Genomic DNA, 25,941 nt, shown 5'->3' with positions numbered 1-25,941 from the left:
TATTTAAGAGTAAAATGAAAGAGTGTATAGCCAAAGATGTGAGAAATATAGGAGCCAGCAGTAGCTACCATTACAACACTGAGAAGAGAGAAATAGAGTGAGGTTAAGAGTTGACATAGAGTAAATGATTCATCCTCCTTTGTTGTTGTAAATATTGTTTTTTCCCTATATAATAAAATGATTTCTCTTGTGAATGTAGACGGTTTGCCGAACCACGTTAAATATTGTGTTAGTGTATTTAGCATCTAATGGATAACAATCAGAACATCACCGATCCGGAATCCCTAACAAAACTCAACCTCTAGAGACAATGTTCGAATTACCAATTTGATTATTGGCTTCTTTTTATTAATAACTCGACAATTTTTCCTCCAATCTCTCTCTAAAAAATAAAAATGACAGTTCTTTCAAAAAACACCAATAGTAGAAAACCAGTTAGTATGAACAATCATTACTATTCATGAAGGTTGATTTCTATTTAAAAAAATTAATTAATTAAAGGATGAATTTTAATTAGTCAAATTTGAAAATCAAATTTAGATCGATCAAGTTAGTAGTGAATTAATCTATTTTTTTATTGGATTAATCATATTTTCTTGTTTTTTTTTAAACTTATATCAATTTAAGTCAAGCTTCGAGTTCATCCAGGTTTCATTATTATTACTTTAAAAAAATATTTATTATTTATTTAATGTGAATATATAATACCATAAATTATGTGATATTTTATAGGTGTATTATTTGGATATGCAGTGATTGTTTTAGGTTGCTAGTGGCGATTTCTACAAATATCAGGTGATCATAAAAATTGTAATTAGATACAGTTTTGTTAATAAAGAATAAAAATAAAAATAAAAATGTTGATTTAAATGTAATAAGAATAATATCTGTGTGTTTAATATTTATATGAAGTAAATTCAAGAGATTATGAGCTTGTGGTTTCCTTTAGTGATGATCGATGCCACAATATAATAATGTGTGTACGCATAGCAAGTTTTACAATGTCACACTTAGACCAAAGAAGCTGGCTAGGCTAGGGAGAATTTTTGAAGTAAATAATCTTCAAGTGGTGGTGAACAGGTCCATGCATATACTAAGCAGCCAATGTTGTACCTTGTCAACTATCACATAGTCAATTCAACCCTATGACCTTTTCTTTACAGGTATGTTCGTTGCTATAAATACCCTTCCATTGCCTCCCTCCATTTTCAACATCAACCTCTGAATTCTCACACTACATATTACAAACACATCGAAGAAGCCAGAGAACAGAAATAATCAAAGAAAACCCTTACATTTTCTCAGAAAACAAAGGAAAAAAACCATATACAATATTATGGCCTCTTTACAAGCTTCAAGCTTTCTTTTCTCTTCTTCTTGTTTTTGTAGTTGTTCAACAAGAATCAATGCTGCTGTTTCGGTACCTAAGCTTCCAAGATTTCGTCTCCCAGTTCCAAGAACCCCATTAAGATTTGTTGAGGAACTGAATTTAAAAGATGGGCTCACAAGTACAGTCCCATTATTAGAAAACACAAGGCCAGATCAGTGTGCGCCAATCGAGTCTAAAACTACTGCAGCAGCAGCCAAGCTTTACGCAATCTTAGAAGCTGTTTCTGATAGAGTAGAGATGCACAAAAACATTGGGGAGCAACGTGACAATTGGAACAAACTTCTTTTGAATTCAATTAACATGATCACTCTAACAGCAGCAACAATGGCTGGTGTTGCATCAGCTGGTACAGTTGGAGCACCTCTTTTGGCTTTGACGTTATCTTCTACTCTTTTATTTTCTGCAGCTACTGGAATGTTATTGATCATGAACAAAATCCAGCCTTCACAGCTTGCAGAAGAGCAAAGAAATGCCACAAGATTGTTCAAGCAACTTTATAGCCAAATACGAACAACACTTGCTCTTCGCGATCCTACCGCGTTAGATGTGAAGGATGCAATGGAGAAGACATTGGCTCTTGATAAAGCTTACCCTCTTCCTTTGTTAGGAAAAATGATTGAAAAGTTTCCTGAAAATTTTGAGCCTGCAGTTTGGTGGCCTAAAACACAAGGATCCCCAAGAAAGTACCTCAAAACACAAGGAAAGAATGGGTGCAGTGGAGATCTTGAAGAGGAGATGAGGGAAGTGACTGAAGTGATAAAGAGAAAAGATAGTGAAGATTACATGAGACTAGGCAACTTGGCATTGAAGGTTAACAAGATCTTAGCCATCTCTGGTCCATTACTCACTGGCATTGCAGCTGCGGGGTCTGCCTTTGTAGGCCATGGATCTTGGGCAGCAATTGTGGCTGTCACAGCTGGTGCATTAGCTAGCACAGTCAATACATTTGAGCACGGTGGCCAAATCGGTATGGTAGTTGAAATGTACAGAAACTGTGCAGGATTCTTTACACTTATGGAAGAATCAATTGAAACCAGCATTCAACAAAGAGATTTCGAGAAAAGTGAAGACGGAGAAATGTTCGAAATGAATGTTGCATTGAAGCTTGGAAGAAGCTTGTCACAACTAAGAGATCTTGCCAGAAAATCCTCTTCTTCTCATGGAGATGGAAGCACCATAGATGAGTTTGCTAGCAAACTTTTTTGATAGTATTAGACCTCCCTGTCCATAACTAATTCACATTCTTTTAAAAAATCCTTTTGTACATCAAAGTAACATGTATAGATTGTCACAAATGATATTCAATTTTTTCCTCAAGATGCTCAAGTATGAGAAACTTCTTTCTTACTTTGCAAGGATGAGAATTACCACTAAATTCATGAGATCATATGATATCTAAAATGTATAGGGAATCAATGTTCTTAAATTTTACATTTGTTCCAAGCAAGTGGTTATAGTTCTAAGAGATCATATTGTTAAAGATCACAAGCTTCATATATTTTTAGTCCTGATGCTTTTGGCTAGATAAATATACGTTTCTCGAGCTCCCAAGTTGTTGAATCTGCTAGTTGCAAAGATTATAATAAGTATTCTAGTTGAGTCAGTCGTCATTTAAGCCACCAAATCCAGAGGTTGGTCTTTGTGTGGTGTGATTCAAATCTGTCTCATTCAACCATTGCCTCGTATAAATACTTTAATAAATTCCAAGAGAAAAGTCAAAACATCAAGTTTTGAATATGGAGATGTGAACAGTTGAACCCGGAATGAATGGACTTGCTCTTAATTTTAGGCCATTTCTAGGGCTTAAGGAAATAGTCCAATATGGCCCAAACAACAAGCCAGACGATTAAAAGCAACCGAACTTTTGTTGAGATTTTGAGTATTGACCTCTGGTCATAGAAGTTGCAACGATAAAATGAGCCAGGTCCTCTTGGATTATTATTCGAAACACCAAGTGTCGATAAATTTAATAGATTATTTGTTCAAAAATTATCTACCTAGGTTCTAAACAGTAGCCGCCAATGAATTTGACAACTTTGAAACCATGTCATATTTGAACATCTTGGTGGGAAAACGCTTTGTGCTTTGCTTTTCTTGTGATGTGGGCCGTGACTCCATCTCCCATCTCATCTTCCCAACAACTATTTATTTGCATGTACCATGGCGGCTGCTCATGGACAAAGCACGGTAGCCGCAGATGCGTACCAGTCAGCAAATCTTCGGTATTCCAAAGGCCTGTCTCAGCTATTCAGTGCAGGTCCTCGCGTATACGAACATACCAAGACATGGCACAGCTCTTTTAGACCTTAAACGCCACCATACTAAAATAAACCATCATACAGAGAAGGCTCACAAAATTCTTGTGCTTGAAATGACCATCACATAAGGAAAGTAAATGTGGTTTTCATTTATTATCACGAAATTTGTTCTCATTTGGAAACATGTAACACAATCATTCCTGTCAACTAATAATGAAAAAACATGAACAAGATATTGGGGACTTCTTAGAGACAGGAGTAGGGGAGATTTCTTTGAAGTGATCGAGTTTATGAAAACAAGTCAAAACAGGAACCAATTACAAAATGCATGAACTGAAGTACGAAACCTGAGTTAAGATGGCTTGTAATATTTAGTTGGTACAAATGGCTTTTTTGTGACAACTCCATCATAGGCCTTCCCACGTACCAGTATTTTAGCTTTGGTGCCTACCTTGTGTGAACCAGATTTCACGTACCCCATGGCTATATTTTTCTTGAGGCATGGGCTAAATCCTCCACTTGTAATTTCTCCAATGTTAGTCCCTTTCTCATCCTGAATCTCACTGTGGGATCTGGGAGGTGGACCAGTAGAGGTAAATCCTACAAGCCTGATTTTTGGGCCTTCTGCAAGTTGTTTGAGTATTACTTCAGCACCCAGAAAGCCACCTTCTGCCTTCCTTCTCTTCCCTATCGCCCAAGACAGTCCTGCCTCTACTGGTGTTATGTGCTGTTCCATGTCATTACCATATAAGCACAGCCCAGCTTCAAGTCGGAGACTGTCCCGGGCACCAAGCCCTGTCAACCTTATTTTTCCTTCAGATTTTTCTAGGATTGCTTTGGCAAGATCCACTGCATTCTCTGAAGGAACTGATATTTCAAATCCATCTTCTCCAGTGTATCTGAAAATCTCAGCAAAGAGACAAATAATCCATCATGACCAATAAGAGAAAAATAAGCATGGGAAATTAATGGTTTAAATGCAAGAGAACATTTGAGAATATTGTACCCTCAGCTCCAAATAGCTCTAAGGTTAAATTAATTCTTCTTCGCTACGTCGTCATAAGGTGTATAGTTAAAGACAATTATCATATTCCCAGAAATTTTATTGGAAAATAGAAAATATAGATGGGAAATTAAGCACAGACTCAAAGTGAAATGTCAACAAGATAGCTATACTTAAACTCTTAATGACTACATATAAATGGTCATTGATGCGCATTCCATATTTGAGGAATGAGGACATATGAACGAGAAACCAAAATGAAGCATACCCTGTCCTAGTAATAAAGCAGAGCGCTCCATTGATGTCTGTAATACGGAACTCCCCAAAGTATAACTTGCTCAAATCATCTTTTGTCAGGTGCTGGAGAACAGAAGCAGAAAGAGGACCCTGCACCCAAAAAGTGAAGAAACTCTATAAATGCCATGATATCAGGCGTTGGAGAACAATGTTGCTTCTCAAAAGATATGGATTACGAAAACAATAGGAGGAAGGGAGAAAAACAATAGGAGGAGGGGAGAGGGAGAGGGAGAGGGGGAGAGAGAGAGGGGGGGGGGAGGTAATAACATTCAAAGCATGAGGCTATAATCACAAAGCCTGACAGTATACATTTTAACTTTGTTCCAGACATGCTTTAGTTGTATACTAAAGTCACAGATTACTATGATAGCTGAATTCAAGTCAATAATCTAGCACTAGTGTCATGAATATCAAAACACAAAAAAAGATCAAAAAAATAAATAAAAAGCAAAGAGAAGCAAAGATAAGAATGCAAGGATTGACCTGGAGGGCGAGAAGAGATCTCTCATCATGGATATGCCATGAGACATCTCCACCTTTTGCCTTAAATGCCTTCATATGCTCCTCAATGTGAGCAAGATCCTTATCTCTACACCCTGCATTCACAACTATGTACATGTGATCATTCTGAACTTTGGTGATCACTGAATCATCAATTGCTCCTCCTTTCTCATTAGTAAAGACAGTTAGAGTCCCAGTTCCAGGAGCAAGCGCGGCAACATCAGCAATAACAAGCTTCTCTAGGAAAGGAATACAGTCCTTGCCCTTGAGGCTAAACCCACACATATGTGAGACATCAAAAATGCTACCGTTCTCTCTACAATTCACCGTTGATTCCATGATAGAGTCCTTGTACTGAATGGGCATGCTCCACCCAGCAAATGGCACCATCTTGCCACCATTAGCAACATGGAAGTCATAAAGAACAGTCTTTTTCAGCTCAGCTTCTGAGGCGAAGTATCGACGTCCCACAACCTTCTTATCAACCTGAGCAAGTCGGCGGGTAATTGATTGGCCAAGTTGCCACAAACCTCCTCCCCTCATTTTCTAAACTGAATATATCTGATCAAAATAATAATAATATGAACTCTTATATACTAGTACCACCAAGAAGAATCTAAAAAAATCAGCGCGTGCAAAATACAGAATAAAGTTTGGATTTTGATCATATATATAGACATAAAGTTTGGATTTTGATCGAATATGTGTTTATATTTAATCAACCCATAAAGCGAAAAATGATGCCAGCACCTTCAAACCAGAGCAAAAGGGATCACAAAGATGTGAGTGAGATGAGAGTACAAGGAAACTAGGACATGATTTACAAGTTAACTACATATAACACAAGGAATCAAACTATGCAATCCAGGCAACATTATAACAATCGAAACAAAAATCACCTATCTTTTACTTCCCATTTCCCGACACTATCTCATAAACCAGCATTCATTTATATAACATAACAATCTGTTAAGTCTCGAAAGCTACCAAATTGCCAGGTTGGAAATGGGTTTTCTAGATCTCATTCAAATAATCATTACACAAAAGAAGTATCGCCATTCAATCACCCTTATAGAAAGAAAAGCTGCAGTCTTTAAATCATAAATGCCCCATAAATGTCAAGAAATAGAGAGACTTACATGGTTGTTGGTGGTGGTGAGTGTTGCTCAAAGGAAAGCAAATCTTGGAGAGCTCAAAAGAGCATCTCTTGCAATGGAGTGGGGAAGATAGAGAGAGAAAATACGGCCACTTTTATATGTGTTGAATATGATACTATGTTTTTTTTTTTTATGCAAGGATGTTTGGTGGTATGTGTAGTGGGTGGAGGAGGGTGACTCTGCCACATCAAGATGCAGCCAACTGCAAACCCCACCATTAATGAGTGGTGCCTAGGACTATAGACATGGCTACACAATCTTTTTTCTTCTTGACCTTTATTTTTTTAGTTAAGATAAGAATATTTTCGATTAACTTTCTTTTAATATAGTAATTTTTTTCATATAATAATGAGAATTTCAATTTCAATAATTAATTAATTATTTTTTCTTGAAATTCTTAGTTTTGATATAAAAATTGATTTAAGCCGAGCCCCCAAGGGTTTCAGCCTTGTTACTGTCTTACGTTTGTTCAGCTTTTACTCATTATTATCTGTTAGAATCTTATGGATGTCTGTCAAGAGGTACAATCTGATACCAGAGAATATCTACCCTTGATTCAACATGAGGTTAAAGGGGCTTGCCTTTTATAATGATTAGTCCTCTTAAATCAAAGCACATGAAGATTAGGGTGCAGGTTTTTTAAAGTGGAGCTAAGAGCACGGGATTAGAACCATGACAGATTACCTATTTGCTGTTGAGGGATCACTGACAGTCTGACACTGTAGAGAAGAAAAAAGAAAAGAGGGAAATGGGTTGGTGAGATTTGTAAGGATTCCACTGGGACAGGGAAAGGCTATTGGCAGCTCAAGTTTGGGAGTTGGTGGCTCTGGAAATAGTCCACAGGAGTCCTGACAATAGAGGACTTGATGGGATCTTTAGGCTCTTGTTAGGGTGAAAAAATAGATAAATTGCTTTTGTGGTTGAAATTATATTTTATAATTTTATTTTAAAATTATTTTTATTGTGATTTTTATTATTTAAATATGTTGGTGTAATATAATTTTAAAAAACTAAATAAATATTATTTTTATATATTTTAAAATAAAAAATATTTTAAAAAATAATCATTGTCACACTCTTAAAAATTACCTAAGTGAAATATATATTTATTTATGTGATGAAAACTGTATTCTAAATTAAAAAAGTATAAAAATTAATATTTTTTAAATTTTAAATTAAATCAATTAGATAATCCAACACTAATAACATGTTTGGTATTATAATAATAATTATTTTTTAAAAGTATTTTTTGCTTGAAAAAATAATATTTTTTTTTATTTTTCAAAATTTATTTTTTACATTATTATATCAAAACTATTTGAAAATACTAAAAAAATTTTATTCAATCTAAAAAATTAAAACATTTTTATTCTTTTTAAAAATATTTTTAAAACATAAAAATTAAACAAACTCTAAAAATTAAGCTTCAATTACACTTTCAACAAGAAAAGTAACACTTTGAGATAGGAATGATCATTTCTTATTATGTTTGGTTTTTACCTAAAAATTAACCAAATTAAAATAGGTTTAAATCGACGGGTTTTAGTTCGGTTATTGTAGAACAAAATCAAAACTCAACCGGTTCATTCTTGGTTTTGTTTGGTTCGATTATGGTTTGCTTCTGTTATTTTATATTAAAAATCAAAAACTATATATTTTTTAATAATTTTTAATGAATTTGATTTCAGTTTGACTTAGTGTTTTCTGATTTAACTTGGTTCAGTTTAGTTTTTTTAGTTTCAGGCTTATTAAACCAATATTGAACCAAACCAGTTATTTTTTTTAAATATTCTAATTAGTTTAATCAGTTTTTTTAATAATTTAATTATTTAATTTAATTATTTTTTTTATATTTAAATATTCTAATTAGGTAAAAAATGAGGTTATGGTTTGTGTAAATAGACAAGGATATTTAACAAGTAGAAGTCTGTACTTGCCTTGCATATTTTTGGCAAATCAATCCCAAGTCATGTGGGCATTTATTTTACATAATTAGAAACACATTCAAGACTCCGGTTTTTTCTGTATTTGACCCTCTACAATCTTCTTAAATATGTTATTTAATACAAGGCAGGGTCAAAGATTACCAAACTCTTCAAAACTAAATAAAACAAGACTTGTTCTTTGACCACCAACCATATAATCAACAAGTGCTTGATAATTAACTATCTAGGTGGTGGTTAAGTGATAAGAACTTAGGATTAAGGGGTTTATTTTCTCTGTAATTTCAAGTTCGAATCATTAGTTGCTCATATGATGGCCACTAGAGGCTTATATAGTCGTTAACTTCAGGACCTATGGAATTAGTCGTGGTGCGTGTAAATTGATCCGGACACCACGTCAATCAAAAAAATAAAATAAATGCTTGATAATTAAAATTAGTTTCCCCCCACACAAGAAAATAGGATCCAAATTTGAGTCTCAAAATCCCATGAAGGACAAAGCTTTCAAGGTCACAGTCACCAACAGAACGATTCTAACAACGAGATCCAGAAATGTTTTTGATAGAATCAAGCCATGGTTGGAATCTTTATTAGCCATTCAATAAATTGGTGGCTTAAGCACTTCCCCGTATAATTCAAAGAAATTATTTCTTGCTTTCACTCTTTTTAACCAACCATCCATACATGAGTTTGAATCAATTTGTCTATTGCAGCATTACCCTCTTGGCTATATTGCTTCTAATGAGCTTATCTGAATCTAGATAAGGTAAAGTTCTTTTCTTAAATGTTGCTTCATCTATTTTGTTGGAATTTTGTTATTTTGGTTGTGTTGGAGTTCAAAGTATGGATTTTTATGCATATATTCCTTAGGGAAGAGAAACCCATGTTTTTGTTTGCTAGATCTAAGGTTCTGGTTGGTTCCTTGGAAACTTGAGGAAACTAGAGAAGGAAAATGAATTTGGAGTGGCACTTGATTATTTTGTTTGGGTGTTTGTAGTCTATATATGATTAGGATGAATGAGAATTTGTTTGTGATTATTAGCCTATAAAAAACTAAACATAAGCATAAAGTTTGCAGCTTCATTTTTCTTTTCCTCGGATTCCTAGATTAGATGCAATCAGGATTATGGAAGTTCATTAGAAATTGAAAACAAAAACTTTCAGACTGTTGACAGTGTTGAAACAATGGTTTAGGGTTTTTGTTTTTCCTTTTTGGTCCTCTATTTTGATGATTGTGTTTCAGCTAGGTGGTGTCTTGTGACCAATTTAGGGACTCCAAGACTAAGTGATGATCTGATGTTTATCAATGCAAGGATCATGATTGAATCTGAATTTTATTGTTTGTTTGAACAATATGAGTGTTTGTCTTCTGTTCTGAAGGTAACGAATTTATGATGGTTCAACCATGGTAACCATCTATCAATCAGGAGTTATTAGCAAGTGCCACACATACCCTGTTGTTAACACGCTTCATGATGCTTCTTTTTGCAAGATTATCCATGTCAATACTTTGACTACTGCCATCTCTCCTAGAATTTTATGTGGTCCTTGTAATAATGTAGAGAATGATTCCACTTTTTCTTGGAAGGGGCCTGGCCAACTTAGAACCCATCATGTATTACAGCGAGTGGCTTCAAATGATGGCTGGTAAGCGTCTGTGAAGCTTGAGGGATTAAGGATTTCTTTAGTTTTTGAATTTGATTGAGCATTCTATGAGTAATGGTTACCTGTTGCAGTGCCGGTCACATGATTCTAGTTCACCTGATGATGAGTATGGTTCATCACAAAACATAGAATCAGTTTGTTTAGGCGATACATGAATGTCATGGACCGTGGAGGAGGCGACAACTTAAAAGTATATTGAAAAATCTTCTCTTTATCCATCATTATGTGTGATCTCATTTTGCTGCCACTCCTAAATTACACGTTTGAGTGATGCTGCATGTCAGGAATTCATCAGTGCTGGAGTGAATGCACATGCTGTTGGCTGTGCTGGTGAAGGATTACGCAAGGAACTTACTGCTATTAAGGAATCTGGTGTTGAAATTGAAGCGCTGCAGAATTATGCTAGATGCACCAGTGTGAAGTCCAAGATATTCGCTGAGGATGTAACTTGATCCTTCCTGGTTGGCTAGTTTGACATATGACTGTCATATACTTGGAATTGAGAATGAATCAAACACAATGGCATCAAATTGCATCACTTGCATCTTTCTCTCTGGTTGGGCCATTATAGACCTTAAACTATTTTTTGGTGAATTTTCTGCCCACCACAGTAAGGATCCTTGACATGCACTGTCATTATATATGTGGTTTTTGATGTCGTTACTTTCTGTATTCTGCAGCATTTGTTTGAATTTAAAATAGATAGATCAAGGAAGAAGACACAGAATACTTATTAATGGAATCCATGCCCTCTCTTTCTCTTATTCTGAGATACCAACGGATATCAAAGAATGATCAGTGTCTATTGTTTACAATCTTTATGTTCCCACAAAACTTTTTGCAACCTTGTTTTCCTTTTCTTTTTAGCATTCAGAAAGATTTGTCTATGGCTATTGTGACTCGAAATTATAGTCTTGATGTTGAACAGATAAAACTATCACCAGGATTACGAGTAATTAACACAGCTGATGATGGCCTATGGTGTAGAATCACCAACTTCTTTTTCTGTACTGCAGGTGGATGAGTGCATTCTGTGGTTGAGCATTATATTTATCATTATCTTGTGCACACCACAGCCAACTATATTTTGATGGTCATCTACACCTCCAGTGTCAGATGACAGACAGCTTCAGTGGAAAGGATTTTGTGCAATCATAGCAAATGCTTGCTACATGAGAGGAATGGCATGGTAAGCGGCTTTTAGCACCTCTGTTTGGCTATTATTTAATCTAACAGTCATTGATATCATGAATAAATGAACTTGCTACATGCTTGGTTGTTAGGGTGGAATGAGTAAGATCACACTGTAAAGTTTATATCAAGTGCAGTGAATCTTTTTTCACTATTATTTCAAATCTCCTGTGTTTGAGATTTTAGTCCTGGTCATTTCTCAGTCACATGTGTTCATCATGCCTAATTTACTTCACCTCGCGCTTCATTTTTACTTCTGAGAAAGCATTTGCATTTAAGGTTGCCCGACTGGACTCAACTTCTTCTCTCTCTTGTTTGCCAAAGGCTTCCAGTTAGGACTCTTCAGCTAGAGCAAATGCAATTTCAGGACGTGCTGAGGAGCCATCTGTTGTAGCCAGTCATATGTGATTAGTTTGAGCACACTTGAAGTTAGCAGACTTCGCTATTTTTTTAAGCTAATGACCAGAGATCAAATACTAAACCTTCTGATGAACTCTATCCTGAACCCACTTCCCACTGTTTTTGGTGACTTTCACTTACTGCAGCAACATACAGGCCTCGAATTCTGAATTCTGTTGTGCGATATGTTTTAGTTATTAGTCTGTCGAAGTCACATTTCTTCAGAATTATAGCCCCAAATTCATGCCGAGTAATGATGCAGTGCCTAATCTCTTTCTTACAATTTTGATGCTTGGATTAAGGAATGCATTGTGAGTGAGAGCAAGGAGTGTTAGATTCAGAGAAATCATGTCCTTGAATATGTTTTCTGTTGCTACTGTTTTCTCATCATACTATTTGGGACATTGTTTTGGTTATTGACCTGGCAAGTGCAGGAAGTGAGTCCACAATGGCCAAGAGTCTAACACAAAGAGCTTCATTGTGGAGAAGCATCTTTTCCCTTGATCTCAATGAAGTTTCTGGTTCCAGTTACTCATTATATATTAGTTCAGTTTAATATTTAGCAAATTTCTCAACGATTTTTAAGTAAAAATATCCATATAAATAATAAAAGTATCATCAGATGTTTGATGTATCTTCAATGGCATGTAAAGCTGGAAGCATTTAGCCAGAGATTTTCAGATATTGTTTGGTAATCAGCCGTTGAAAATAATTTTGCAAGCAATGACACCATATAGAGCAGTTCAAGAAGGCCTAAGGGTTGCCATGCACATACAGTTGTTCTGTCTTTAGCTTTTAGTCCTCTTCTGTAACAAAAACCAAAAACTAAAAGAGAAGTAGAGGAACTACATCTCCTCTCCTTCACTCCTTACTAGCCAAAAGATATCCACAATCTGTCATAATCAAAGTAGAGTGTGGATGGGGAAAAAATAAATGCAGCATGGAGTTGTTAACACCAGGCACAATAACAGAGCCAGTGAGGCAGTCTCTTGTGCACTAATCCCAGCCATTATAGTACAAGAGAGTAGTTGAAAAAGAAATGGAAAATGCAGAAGATGATTTCCTTCTCAATTAATTAACACAGCTGTTTATGACTTTGAGCAGACAATTTTCTTTAGCTGTTAATTTACTAACTTACCGCTTATACGTCTCTCTTGCTTGCTGGATTCTCCTGAGGAATAAAATCCACAGCAGCAGAAGGAAGGGAGAATCCAGTATTACTGCCACCATCTTTAGCTACTGAAATGAGAGATATCTCAACTAGCTTTCCAGATGGTGCTTTTCGATAGCAAACCATCCTTGCTTGGAACAGAAATAGTTTTATTAAACGATCTAATTTCCACGGAATCCCTTAAAACCTCCGCGGAGCCTTTCTGCTAGTTTTCTGGCTTCATCAAACCTTCCTAAATGCAACTACAATGAGACATATTCACAAGCAAGATCCTCCTCAAAAAGCAAATCATCTATGATTAGGCACATTATCAGAAAAGCATTCAGATTATATGCCTACATTTCAACTTCTGAAAGCAATGACTCAAATACTTGTCAGATATCAGAATTTCACTTCGCCATAAAAATCAGTCCTGATTTGCCTTTTGAAACCTTAGGAAGCATCAGCATCTCCCACGCATGCTTCTGAATGTGTCAAGTGTGTTGTTTCCAGCATCTCCTATAGCCTCTTTCTCAAGCCAAGACTACAAGGGAGAGCTTCAACAGCTACACTGTAGATTGTTTGAAGTTTTCTCAAATGTTTATCACAAATCCCTTTCTTTTCTGACTCCATAATATCGACGTTTGACCCATCATCATTTCCTTTTTTATCACCAAGAAACATATGATAATCTTGAAAAACATTTTCATTCTCCCCTCCAAGCGCAACCGTCTGCGCCTTTAACTTGTTAAGGTATGCCAGTTCCATCTGAAGATTCTAAACTCAAAGAGCCTTTGACCGTGGACAAACCCTCAAAGGCTCAAAACCATTCTGCATAAGAGCAGGAGCAGCCGCATCATTCAAGTTATGATCCGATTCCCCAGCTGAAGCATAAATCCAAACTCCAGGCACCTTTTCAACCCACAGATGAGAAACAAAGAGAGATGATTTCACTGAAAAATGAATAATCCTTCCTCCACCAATGATAACAATCACCAATTGTACCTAACAAAAACAACAAAATCACCTCCAAAGTTACCCAGAGAGACAAACAAGAGAAAAATCAAAAGGGTGTTACTGATTCCATGAGACAACATTAATTATTTGAGGCAACCCCTAAAAAGATCAACAATTAATCCTAAGATTACAAACAACTAAACATCCCAGATAACAAAACAATATAAATACTAAAAAGGGTATCCTTAATTCTCCAAAACAACATTAATCAACACACACATTCTCACTAACAAAAGCAATCAACCACACCATTACAGTCCAAAAACAGGAAAAAAAATATTGTACTGATTAATATATATATTTTTTTTATTAATGTGGGTGTCCGGATCAACTTGCGCGCACCATGACTAATCCCACGGGCCCTGAAGTTAACGACCATGTAAACCTCCAGTGGCCATCATATGAGCAGCCAAGGATTCGAACCTGAGACCATAAAAGGAGCAAACCCCTTAGTCCCAAGTTTTTACCACTTAACCACCACTAATTAATATTAATAACACTACTCATTGAGTTTACATTATTATCTACACCTTTAGTTCTATTTGCTAATTATTAGTTGACCAAATATCTACCAATTAGATAATTACATTACCAGGTGAATAATAAAAGATTATTAATTTGCCAATTATACCGTTAATTGTATGATTATCATACTACTTCATACCGATTATATAATTGGTTGTCCATTACTTCTAATTGGCTCATCACCTTAGAAATAGAGATTAATAACATCACTAATTTGTTAATCAAACATCCTCAAGGGCTCGGTTTAATGACCAGGTTGTGTGCTTTCTCTCTTGACTTTCTGAATTCGAATCTAGGAACCAGCATCCACAGGAGTACTATCATTTGACATGTAAGCTAGCCCGAGAATATGATGTCCTGTTTGTTTCTTGTTTTGATTCCTCTCTACCTTCATTTTGGTCATCTTCTAGTAATTTCAAAGGGCTTGCAACCCAGTCAACTCTAATGTTCTAGCTTCTAGGACTGTTAACTTTATTAGGAACCGGTAGAGGCTCCATTGGTTGTGTTACTCACTTGTCATTAATGAAAGAAATTGATTTTTATATTTTGGAAATGAAAGGATATTATAGTTTTTTCATTAATAGGTATCGTGAGTATGCCGGTGATCAAAGCCTTAGGTGATTCCTTTTGTGGGACTAAATTATGACAGCACCATATTGTATCTGCATCTCTAGCAAAAAGAGAGACAAAAGGGGTTTGCATGATTAAAATCTGGGATTTCTTTGAACACTTTAGCTTGGCTTTTATGGAATGGACATGGCAGATATACATCATATCTTATTTTTCCACTAAAAAATGGCACCACATGCTGCATTTATCTTATGCTGCACTTTCATGTTGCTAGCTATATGCTTTTTATAATCTTCTCTGAGTATTGGTTTGGTGAAGCAGTCGAAAACGTCTTTCTTGCTATAAACCTAAACATATTCTCAGTGTTTCAAGGTGCATCGAGCTCAGAGATGGTGGCTTGCAACAAAGTTTATCAAAAGTGTCAGTCTTTCTAGTATCTAAATATATATATTCCATCGCCAAGTGTCTCTTATATGTTTATGTTTCCAAATCTTGGGATTTGAATCCTCACCAATGTGGTGTGCTTGGTTGCATACCTGACCTTCTCTACCGTATAGCGTGGTTAAGCTTGTGAAACTTGTGGTAGAAACTACAGCTATCTTCGGTCTTCATTTTTGGAGAATTAATGGAAAATAGTAGAAGCATGGACCTCTGCCTCTGATCAAGACCCTTCTTATTGAGATATTATTGGAGATTTAATAGAAAATAGTAGAAGCATGGTCCCTCGATTTTTATAAAACTCAATTTTAGTTTAAAATTTTATTTTTCTTATTTTTAATTAGTTCATAATTTGAGAGAGGAAAGAAAAAATAACCTTATTCTTATAGTTTAAAGACAAAGTTTTGGTTAATATTGATTATAACCATAAAAAATATCAATTTTAATATCAATGAATTTCATTTGATGAAAAAAATTTATTCTAAATATTCTTTTATCTAAACTTTACATGTGTTGGTAGATCTAAGTTCATGAATGATTTTAGTTTCAGATGGATTTTAGTTAATTTTTTTGCAGTTTTTAGGTTGTTTAAGACTATATATAGATTTATCAAATTATTTAGAACGTTTTATATATGTTTCAGGGTAATTTATTTTAGTTATATAAATAATTTTTAATTTATTTAATTAAATGTATGCATAAAAATTTTAAATTCATAATTAAGAATTTTTATGTTAAAAAACACTTATAAAATGTTGCCATTATATTTATTTTTTTTAAAAAAAAAATTATCTGACTCTAAATAAAATACAGCTCAAATAGCTAGTAATTTCTGAATGACATGGGTATGCATGTGTAATTAACTTTTTTTTTTCTATTTATTATAATGCTTGCCAACTATTATCATGGGCTTCTTTTTTTTCCATCCTATATGTATACCCAATGTTGGACATATCAGATTGACTATATACATCCACGACAAGGGTTAATGTTCGAATAATTCCCGCATTGATTGAAAAATTAAACTGTAAGAAATTGTTTAGGATAGCATTTATCAATATTGCAACGAATTTCCTTCTTTAATTTGGCAGGGAACATGGTGTGAGAGCTTCTGGAATTGAAGAATATTTTTAAGCACTGGAGTCCACTATGAAATTTAAAAATATATACTGGTACATAATTTTTTTTATTAGAATGAAATTGTGAAGGGGCTGCTAAAGTGGGAGTAGTTAGTTTCCCACTGAAAATATTAATAACAGCAAAAATCTTTCAAAATTATTCTAAAAAGAAAAATCCTCGTAAACAAATAATTGACATTATAATCTCGGTGTCTTTCTGTGTACCTTCTGTTCTTCCTCAAGAATTTGCTCATTAATATTCTTACTGTTACTTGTTATTTGATGTTTGCACTTTGCCAGGCTTATACATCAGGCGATCAATCCACTTGCTAGCCACCATATATATATATATATACCAGCTACAGGAACAACAAGAGGCATGCTTATTTCTCACAGCACTGTGTGGAATGATATTGGCGATTGTCCAAGAGTTTGCTAGGGTTCCAAACTCATACTGTATACTTGTTTAAGTTCTTTAAAAGTGAAATGACAGAGAGGATTCCATTTAGATTTCAAGAATGATACCACGTTTTTTCTTACTTAAATATAATTTGGTTGTTTAAGCTTCTCTCCCTATCAAAGATAATTGAAACAATATACGATCACCTAATCCACCATCTCTGGCTAATTATAATGATGTTAGTTATTTGGTATTGCAGTACACATTAATTTAATTTCTTAAATATTTTCAATAATTTTAATATATTAATATAAAAAGTAAAAAAATCTAAAAAATATATCATTTTCAATAAAAAAATACTTTTACATAAACATCTTAGAGCTCAACATCAAACACATCAAGACACTAAGCTGCATGTACTCTCGCCAATTATTTGGGTATTGATTAGGAAATGTTCCATTTTCTTCACTTCTAGAAAAGTCTCTTGGCGGCTATAGTTGACGACGCTATAAACAGCCGAGACTTTTCTTGACTCGGATGCTTTGCTTATTTCTTTGGTGTCATGTCCATTGCACTTGGTTTCCTTTGAAATACAGTATTGTTTGTTGGGGAAATAATTCCAAAAGAGGAAATGTAAGCATGGGCCATTGTTTGCTAAATGATTATGGTGGCAGAGTGGCTACAAACTCATATAAATAGAAGAGACTAGAGAGGGAGTCAAGCAAGTTGGCTTATGTTTCGTGAGGAGTCATGGGAATCTCTAGTAAATTCTTGTACCTGGCTCTTTTTGTCTTGAGCATTGCTAGTGCTTTGAATGGCATTGATTATGGAGGTGATATGGGTGATGAAAGCAACTATGGTGGCCGAAGTGGATGGAAGTCTGACAACGATGATAACAGTGATAATTGCTATAAAAATTGGCGAAGTTGTGGAAGCTTTTTCGGGAATGGTAGAGATTTTAGCACCCAAGGTAAAGGGGGTAGTCATGGTAGTGGTGGTGATAGTGGTGGAGGAGGAGGAGGAGGTGGAGGTGGAGGTGGAGGTGGAGGTGGTGGACGTCATGGAGATGAAGGAGGTGGACATGGAGAAGGGTATGGGGCTGGGGCAGGTGGTGGTGATGCTAGTGTAGGAGGAGGAGGCGGCGGCGGAGATGGTGGAGGTGGTGGAGGTGTAAGTGGTGGGTTTGGTCATGGTAAAGGCTATGGATTTGGGGCTGGTGTTGGCGAAAATGGTGGTGCCGGTGGAGGAGGAGGAGGAGAGGGTGGCGGTGGAGGAAAAATGGTCAGTGGAGGATTTGGTCATGGAAGTGGATATGGTGCTGGAGAGGGTATTGGAGGTGGAGGTAATGCAAGTGGTGATATTGGTGGTGGGGGAGGAGGAGGAGAGGGAGGTGATAGTAATGGTAATGGTAATGGTGAAGGATTTGGACATGGTGAAGGCAGTGGTTTTGGAGTTGGTGGGGGCAAAGCAGCGCCTACAGGACAAGGTGGTTACAAGGGTCATAATAGCAACAATGGCGTTGGCATGGGATTTGGATTTGGCATTGGCTTTGGGTTTGGTATTGGAAATGTTGAAGGAAATGATTCAAACGATAGTGATAATGGCAATCCTTAAAACGGACGTACATGATTGGTTGACCCTCGAAATTCAGTGTGAACAGAGCAGCAAGCTTGGGATAATTCTTTATAGCAATGCTCTAAATTAACGGATATAAAATGCTCATCACTCTCATATCATTTAGATGACTTCTCCATTTCATCTCCGGAATAAAAGTTCCATTTTCTCAAGCTAGCAAGCTCGTGTTAGTTTCTTTGAGAGATTGCTTTGTCAATGGCTATAAACAAGCTAGAAGCAATGTTCTAGTTTCCTCGACTGGTCATGATGACATGAACATATTGGTTGTTGTGACACAAATTGTCACACAGCTAGCATTTGCACTCCTCATCAAGCTTGAAACTTTAATGCTTAGAAATTCACGTAGTGGAAATATAGTATCTATGTAGGATGAAGATCCATAGAATCTTACAGTGCGTTTTATTTCATATTTTTATTTATGCCCCTTTAAATAAATATAAATTAGTAATCAAATACTAATTTATAATCAATTTTTATGCTAAAGATGTCTCTGCTCAATCACAAACTAAATTCATAAAAATATTTTTATTTTTAATGACTCCAATATAAAAAATAAATAAAAAAATCTCCTTTTCCCATAGTAATTGTATCCCGCGGAAGTTCGAATCTTGGATAAACATGCAAGGAGAGAACCTATCAGGGGTTGGGCAAAAAAAAAAAAAAAAACTATTTTGGCAAAGTGCATCTAAACCCTTCAACTATTATACAAATCTCGATCAGGTCCCCATCTACAAGAAGATTCAAATATTCAATTTGACAACTAATCCATCATATTCATAAACTGTCAACCTTTCAAGTAGTTTACATACATTTATCTTTGCCATCAATAGAACGATATCATCTTGCTCATGATCAACACAACAAATTCTCTTGTAGAAAACCTAGCTACCATTAATTAATGTTGGTAAGTTATATATTCATTAAATTTAAGACGAAGCTATACAAGATTTTTCTTTATTCTTGCGATGAGGTCCAGTATCAATCTGGAAATTCTGGTGACTTTTGCCTCTTGAAACCTGTACTTAACCTGTATTAGCTTTTAAATACAAAACTGAATGTATAATTAAAATGTTTAAATTCTTAAATTAAAAATAGGGTTCGTGTAACATATTTAATTTCTAACATATGAAAGCATCAAATACAACATTTTCTCATCCAAACAAATACATCCAACTATGATAATTTACTTCATAATAATATTTATTGTAGAAGCTAATCAAATACAACTTGAGTGAAAAATAACAATAAAATAAAATAAAATCCCACAACATTTGAATTGGTTTCATTTTAGGGATTAAACAACCTAATTTCGAGGATCAATCCCTGGAAGGAAGAAATCACGTTAATTAAATAGGAGAAATTGTGCTTATAAAATTGTTACCAGGCACGCTATTTATCGAAAATCATCAATAATTAACCAGTTCAGCAAGATTATATTATTTCAGTGCTACTACTCAAGGCAGTGCACCACCACCTCCTCCTCCTCCTCCTCCATTTATTATTTCAGTGCTCCTACTCAAGGCAACGCACCTCCAAACCCTCCTCCAGCTCCGCCACCGTATCCACCACCAATCCCACCACCTAAAGGATCATCTCTTCCACTGTCACCACTGCCGCTGCCGCCACCAAATCCTCCAATTCCAGACCCCAATCCACCTCCAGCTCCAGCTCCAGCTCCACCTCCAAAGCCAAACCCTCCACCATTTTCATCACCACCACCACCTCCTCCTCCCCCTCCTCCACCACCAAGCCCTCCCAGTCCAGCTCCCCCACCCAAACCAGCACCAGCACCACTACCAAATCCAGAACCAAAGTCATAACCAGGAAAGTAATCAAAGTAGAACGTCTTACCCTCATGAAATGCATCCTTTTTGCCCATTGCTACCTTCCTAGCATCAGTGCCAAAAACAAGTGCAAGAAACAATACCAAAATAAGCCTCGTAGTCATCATTGAATAATTACTGTAACTATGGCTTGCAATACTACTCTACCATAGCCAAACCAGGAGAGAATTTATAGCGATAAAATCTCAATAATTATAGTCGATGAAAACAATGGTGCAGTTGAGAATTAATGTTACAAATTCTACTCACCCAATCATCTTTTCTCGCTGCTTACAGAGTTAATTAATATTCATCTGCCTCTAGTGAAAAACTGGCCCTCTCAGCACCGCTCCATACAAGTGTCCATGATTGATTAACCCAGCTAGCTAGATAGCTAGCAATAGAATTCAACTTTTGCTACTCTATATATTATCATTTATCAATAGCATTCATTTATTTTTTTAACAACCTGAATATTTTTGTGTATTAACTGAAATTATTATTTTTTTTTAATTTTAGTAAGGTAATTATGCGATGCATTTACAACGGATTAGTTTTTGCTCGGTAGCTACCTCCTTAAATTTGAACAAGATAACATGAGAAGCTATTCAAATTTTCTGCTAAAAAATTAACAAATATAAACAAAATATCGATATAAATTTTTTATTGATAAATTACAATGAACTTCACCAAAATTCTTCATTGTATCCATAACATGATAGAAATATTATCTATGTATATACTAATAAAATTACAATAAAAAAATAAATTAGAAAAATAAATGATATAATGGCATGTTATTTATATAGATAAAATTACTAATAAAATAACTTGTTAGTGAAATCAATTTGTAATATCATACGTAATATTTAACTTATGACTTGATAAGTAACCCTCATCCTTTCCCTCCCTCTCCCTCATTTCTTCTTCTCCTTCATTTTTTTTTTTGCAAATAACAACAAATCATCCTTTGTTTTATCACAAATCAAACTTTCATTAACACAAATTCGGTCACCCCAACACTCAGTTTGTCAGCATCTCTGTTCTAATTCATTTTTTTAGAATTTTCCACATCAAACAAGTAAAACTACTCATGTCTTGTTTAAACTTAATTTTAAATGTTAATTTTTATTGTATATTTTTGTAGCATATTTAGTTTGTTTGTGTATTTACTTGTTTTATAGCTTTTTTCTATAGAAATTTATTGCGTGAATTCGTGATGAAACTCTTTTGCCTGGGATACTAAAAAATTGACATGTTTCTAAATTTATGCATGTAGTAATACTTTAAATATGTAGAGTTGATCGAGTACAGAACATGTAGGAATATTTGCTATAAACCCAGAATTAAAAATGGAAAAACTCTTGTCACATATATAAAACTTAAATATTTTTTAATCAATCCTAGACTGCAAAAGTTATTAATGTCTTTAAAGAATGTTGATCACATAACTTCATTCACTTGATGTTGTTGATAGAGTCATGGTGCATATATCCTATGGTAAAGCTTGAAAACATTTTAATATAGTCCATCCTTAATTTTCAATGGAATCAAGGAATGTTTGTTTTAGGTTATGTATAGATAGATTCAATTTATTCAAGTCATTTGCACTCTTTATTCTTGCTAAATACTCATGATTTATAACTTTTCACTGAAAATGTTTTTATTTCTGGTCATACCTGGTTCTAATAGTCCGAGTTAAAATATAGATATTTGTCTTTAACTATTGATTAATGAGTTGAAGCAATTATGATCATATGTAACTCTGACTTATCATGTTTTGAATAAATAAAATTTTCAACTAAAGACAGCTGTGATGTGGACTACTAATGATTTTTCAGCGTATAAAATGGTTTATGATTAAATCACATATGAAAAACTAGTATGTTCATACTGTATGGAAAATAACAAGGTCTTTTTAGAAAATGGTGGCAAAATGTCTTTTTCTAATTACCACTAGCAATTCATATTAATAGATTATAAGTACAAAAAGAATTTTTTTGTGTTGGTAAAGTCAAAAAGGATGTTGCATTGCCAATACTATTGATTAAATAATTGTATGATGTGGTCTTGTAGTATGATAATATTATGTTTGGTTTTCAATCTGGTAAGCAAATTTATTTAATTTTGGTGTGATTCACAATTGGGTAAAATAAAATATTTTTTTTAGAGCTTCCTTAATAGATGACTAATCTATCCCGTGATAAACTTGATGTCATACACATTAAAAAGAACATTCTTGAAAACATTAACACGACTATAAATATGAAAGGAAAGACAAATGATAACACGAAAGCTAGAATGAATATACATTCTCCACTCATAAATACATACAAAATTACTGATAAAATAACTCCATCAAAAAATTTCAAAGAGTTGGAAAAAAACTCCACTCTCATACCACTAAGAATCACTAATAGAATAACTCCATCATTAAAATTTGAAGAGTTGAAAAAAAATTACTCTTCCATGTAATTGAAAATCACATATAGAATCACCGACGGATTGAAATTGTGTTAGTGATATTTTGGGGGTTCTAAAAATGTTCAATTTAATTGAAATTTTAATTTTTAATCATATACAAAATTTAGGATAAAATTCAAAAATTAATAAAAAATTTTATTTTCTATTTGTGATTCTGTAAGTAAAAAAAACTCTAATTCAAAGACCAGATCCCTAACTTTCTTCAAACTTGTTTTCTCTTCTTCTCTCATTCTTATTCTCTATAACATTTGCTCTTCCTCCCTCTCCCTACATTTTCTTCTTCTTATTCTCTCTTCCTCTTTATTATCAACACCTTCTTCTTTATCTTTCTATTATTTCTTCTTCTTTTTTGTTCTTCTTCTTCTTCTTTTTCTCTCAATTTCTCTCCTCTCTTTCCTTTTTTTTTTTTATCATTTTCCGGCAATTAACACACCTTCAGCAACTCATAAACCTTCAACAAGCTTTTGAGAACTTTTCAAAAATATTTTTTTATTTTATTAAGTTGTTTCAAATATATATATATATATATATATATATTAGGGATTTTTGGTTTTTTCAATTTAATTTATTTGTTTAAGATATTAGGGGTTTAAATGTTTTATGTTGGATGCATTAGAATGTTGGAATTGTATATTTTTGGCTAAATTAGGTAAAATGGTGATAGTCTTAATGTTTTAATGATGTAAAGATACTTAAATGTGATTATCATGATTTTAAATTGGTGTTATTGTGTAAATTATAAGTTGATATGTTTCTGGAAAGTTTTGTATATATGTGTTTAAGTAAAGGATGGTTAATTAAAAACACATTAAATGTTTAAGATAACATGGGAAGGTGAACATATGGAAATTCAAGACCTTGATATGTATATGTTTGCAACCAAATAAAAATGTGAGTTTTATGATGATTGGTCAAATTGATAGATTAGAGAAATTTGTTGTTTTTTTGCACATGATAAGAATAAAGAGTAGTCATAAATAAAATCAATTAATTTATGACAATATAATATTAATGTGTATTTACAAGCAAACAAATTTTGGATAGTCTTTTATATAGTGATGGTGCTACCTATTATTTTAAGATATGAATGTTATTATATTTTTCAATTATTTAATTTGTCTAGATGTCTAGAAGAAAATAATTAGCATGTTGTCCAGACAAGATTGTTGTTAGTTCTTTCACCAACGCTTCTAATTATTGCGAGTTATTAAGTGTCAACTGTGAACAGACACTTAAGACAGGAGTAGCCACTCTCAACACATGTTCCTCGATTACGATACCGCCATTTCAAAAGAGGTTCCTTTAAAGCCAGGACTATTTCCTAGAAAGCATCTTGCTTATTGAAAGTCTGACCATTCGATGTAAGTTTTTTTTTCATGCACTACTAAAAAATAAAGAACAATTAATAATTGTATTTGAACTTGTAAATTTATAATAAATATTTTATTTTAAATTTAATTTAATTTTCTTTAACTATTTTCTGTTTTTGTTTAATAAATTTTAAAAAATATATATTTTTAAAAATATTATTGATGGTCTTTCTGATAGACTAAGTCTATTGGTATATCTTAGAGAATTAAAAAATAATCATAACAAATACCATTGTGTCACTATTTAATCACCAATGATTTTATTTTATCGATAATATTAAGAAACCTCATTGTTAGCATTAATGATGGGTTTTTTTTTGTGTGATATATGAAAGTCACCGATGATAATATCAACTAATCAAAGTGGGTAATTTTTTTTGTTTAGTGCCTTTTGTTCATTTGTAAATTTGTTGTTAGTTTTATTACCGATGAACTCATTGATAAATCATAAATGATAGTTTTTTTGATGAAATTTTTCCATCTATAAGCTTGCCAGTAAAAGTCATGCTGACGGACTCACTTTTTAACCACCAATGAAATATTTTGCCCATAAGTTGAAAAAATTTGATAGTTCTTTTTTTGTAAATTAATGGTCGGTGAAACTTAATAAAAAGAAAAACATCTATGCGATGTGGTCAATGTTAAAATTGTTAGGCTAATATAAATTTATTTTAAAGTTTTTTATTTAAAATTATTTTTAATATGTTATAAGTTTTATAATAACTAAATAATTAAAAGTTTAAATTCATTATCTTTATTTTTTTAATAAAATTAAATATAAGTTAGTTATAAATGCATGGACGTCTTAAGTTTAAAAGATAAAATTATTTTTGAGCAACAATTAAAATTTTGCATGGATGAGAAAAACACAGTAGTAACAAGTATCATTGTGTGCATGTTTAGTATTATGGTGCAATATACTTTTTAAAAATATTTTTCACTTAAAAATATATTAAAATAATTTTTATATTATTTTTTTACATTATTACATAAAAAATACTAAAAAACATTAATTTAAACTTTTTTTAGGTGTATATAACCAGGTCCTATATATGTATTTTTCTTTTTTATATTTAGAATCTACTAGATAGCATACCAGCATGCTGCAGTAGGCTAATAGAGTAAATGTGCTTAATAGTGTTATAATTTCATACCAGCACTAGATAAATAATAAAAACTAAAGATGTGATGAAACCAATATTTCATGAGAAAAAAATTTGTGTGATGATAAAAAAAACTTAGAGGCTGAATAGAATGAGTTATAGCAATTTATAGTGTTTTATGAGAAAAGTTATAGTACTTTTCCCGTATGATTTCACTTTTTGCTACATAATTTAGTTTTTCTGTTAATAAAAAAAAACATCACAAAGCTAAATTCTCAACCAGCTGAATATTAAAAAAAATCAAAAAAGTTAATTTTAGAAAAAATCAAAAACAAAAAATAAAACCATGTAGAGAAACATTGTAGCAAATCATAATGTTTTATGAGGAAAACTACAACTATAATTCTCAATTAGTTCAATATAAAAAAAAATCAACAATTAAATTTTTTTAAAAAATCATTAAAAAACAAAAAATATCATAAAAAACAAAAAAAAAAGTGTGGA

At 33.5% G+C, this 25,941-nt stretch overlaps 4 protein-coding genes and 1 pseudogene across 4 annotated transcripts; 3 read left to right on the top strand and 2 right to left on the bottom strand.

Annotated features, from left to right (window-relative positions):
- The first annotated feature begins 1,336 nt into the window (after positions 1-1,336).
- Positions 1,337-2,626, top strand: LOC105141493 (probable F-box protein At4g22030). The gene has a single exon (XM_011048727.1). The coding sequence runs from the start codon at positions 1,337-1,339 to the stop codon at positions 2,594-2,596; it is 1,260 nt and encodes a 419-aa protein (XP_011047029.1). The 3' UTR covers positions 2,597-2,626.
- Positions 2,627-3,773: 1,147 nt separating this feature from the next.
- On the bottom strand, positions 3,774-6,744 carry LOC105141433 (Glycine cleavage T-protein family). Its single transcript, XM_011048656.1, has 4 exons — positions 6,589-6,744; positions 5,432-6,010; positions 4,920-5,038; positions 3,774-4,547 (listed from the first exon to the last, which is right to left on the bottom strand). The coding sequence occupies exons 2-4, from the start codon at positions 5,990-5,992 to the stop codon at positions 4,001-4,003; spliced, it is 1,227 nt and encodes a 408-aa protein (XP_011046958.1). The 5' UTR covers positions 5,993-6,010; positions 6,589-6,744; the 3' UTR covers positions 3,774-4,000.
- A 3,418-nt stretch (positions 6,745-10,162) lies between these two features.
- Positions 10,163-12,727, top strand: LOC105141492 (uncharacterized; annotated as a pseudogene).
- A 5,045-nt stretch (positions 12,728-17,772) lies between these two features.
- On the top strand, positions 17,773-18,636 carry LOC105141491 (glycine-rich cell wall structural protein 1-like). Its single transcript, XM_011048726.1, has 2 exons — positions 17,773-18,046; positions 18,131-18,636. Exons 1-2 carry the CDS (start codon positions 17,773-17,775, stop codon positions 18,634-18,636), a joined length of 780 nt encoding a protein of 259 aa, XP_011047028.1.
- A 1,195-nt stretch (positions 18,637-19,831) lies between these two features.
- LOC105141432 (acanthoscurrin-1-like) lies at positions 19,832-20,686 on the bottom strand. The gene is made up of 2 exons (XM_011048655.1): positions 20,188-20,686; positions 19,832-20,125 (listed from the first exon to the last, which is right to left on the bottom strand). Exons 1-2 carry the CDS (start codon positions 20,606-20,608, stop codon positions 20,112-20,114), a joined length of 435 nt encoding a protein of 144 aa, XP_011046957.1. The 5' UTR covers positions 20,609-20,686; the 3' UTR covers positions 19,832-20,111.
- Positions 20,687-25,941: the final 5,255 nt, after the last annotated feature.

This window comes from Populus euphratica, unplaced genomic scaffold, assembly GCF_000495115.2.
Source record: "Populus euphratica unplaced genomic scaffold, PopEup_1.0 scaffold119.1, whole genome shotgun sequence".
NCBI lineage: Eukaryota > Viridiplantae > Streptophyta > Magnoliopsida > Malpighiales > Salicaceae > Populus > Populus euphratica.
Note: the sequence above shows the minus strand (reverse complement) of the source record. Positions and strands in the feature narration are given on the sequence as shown.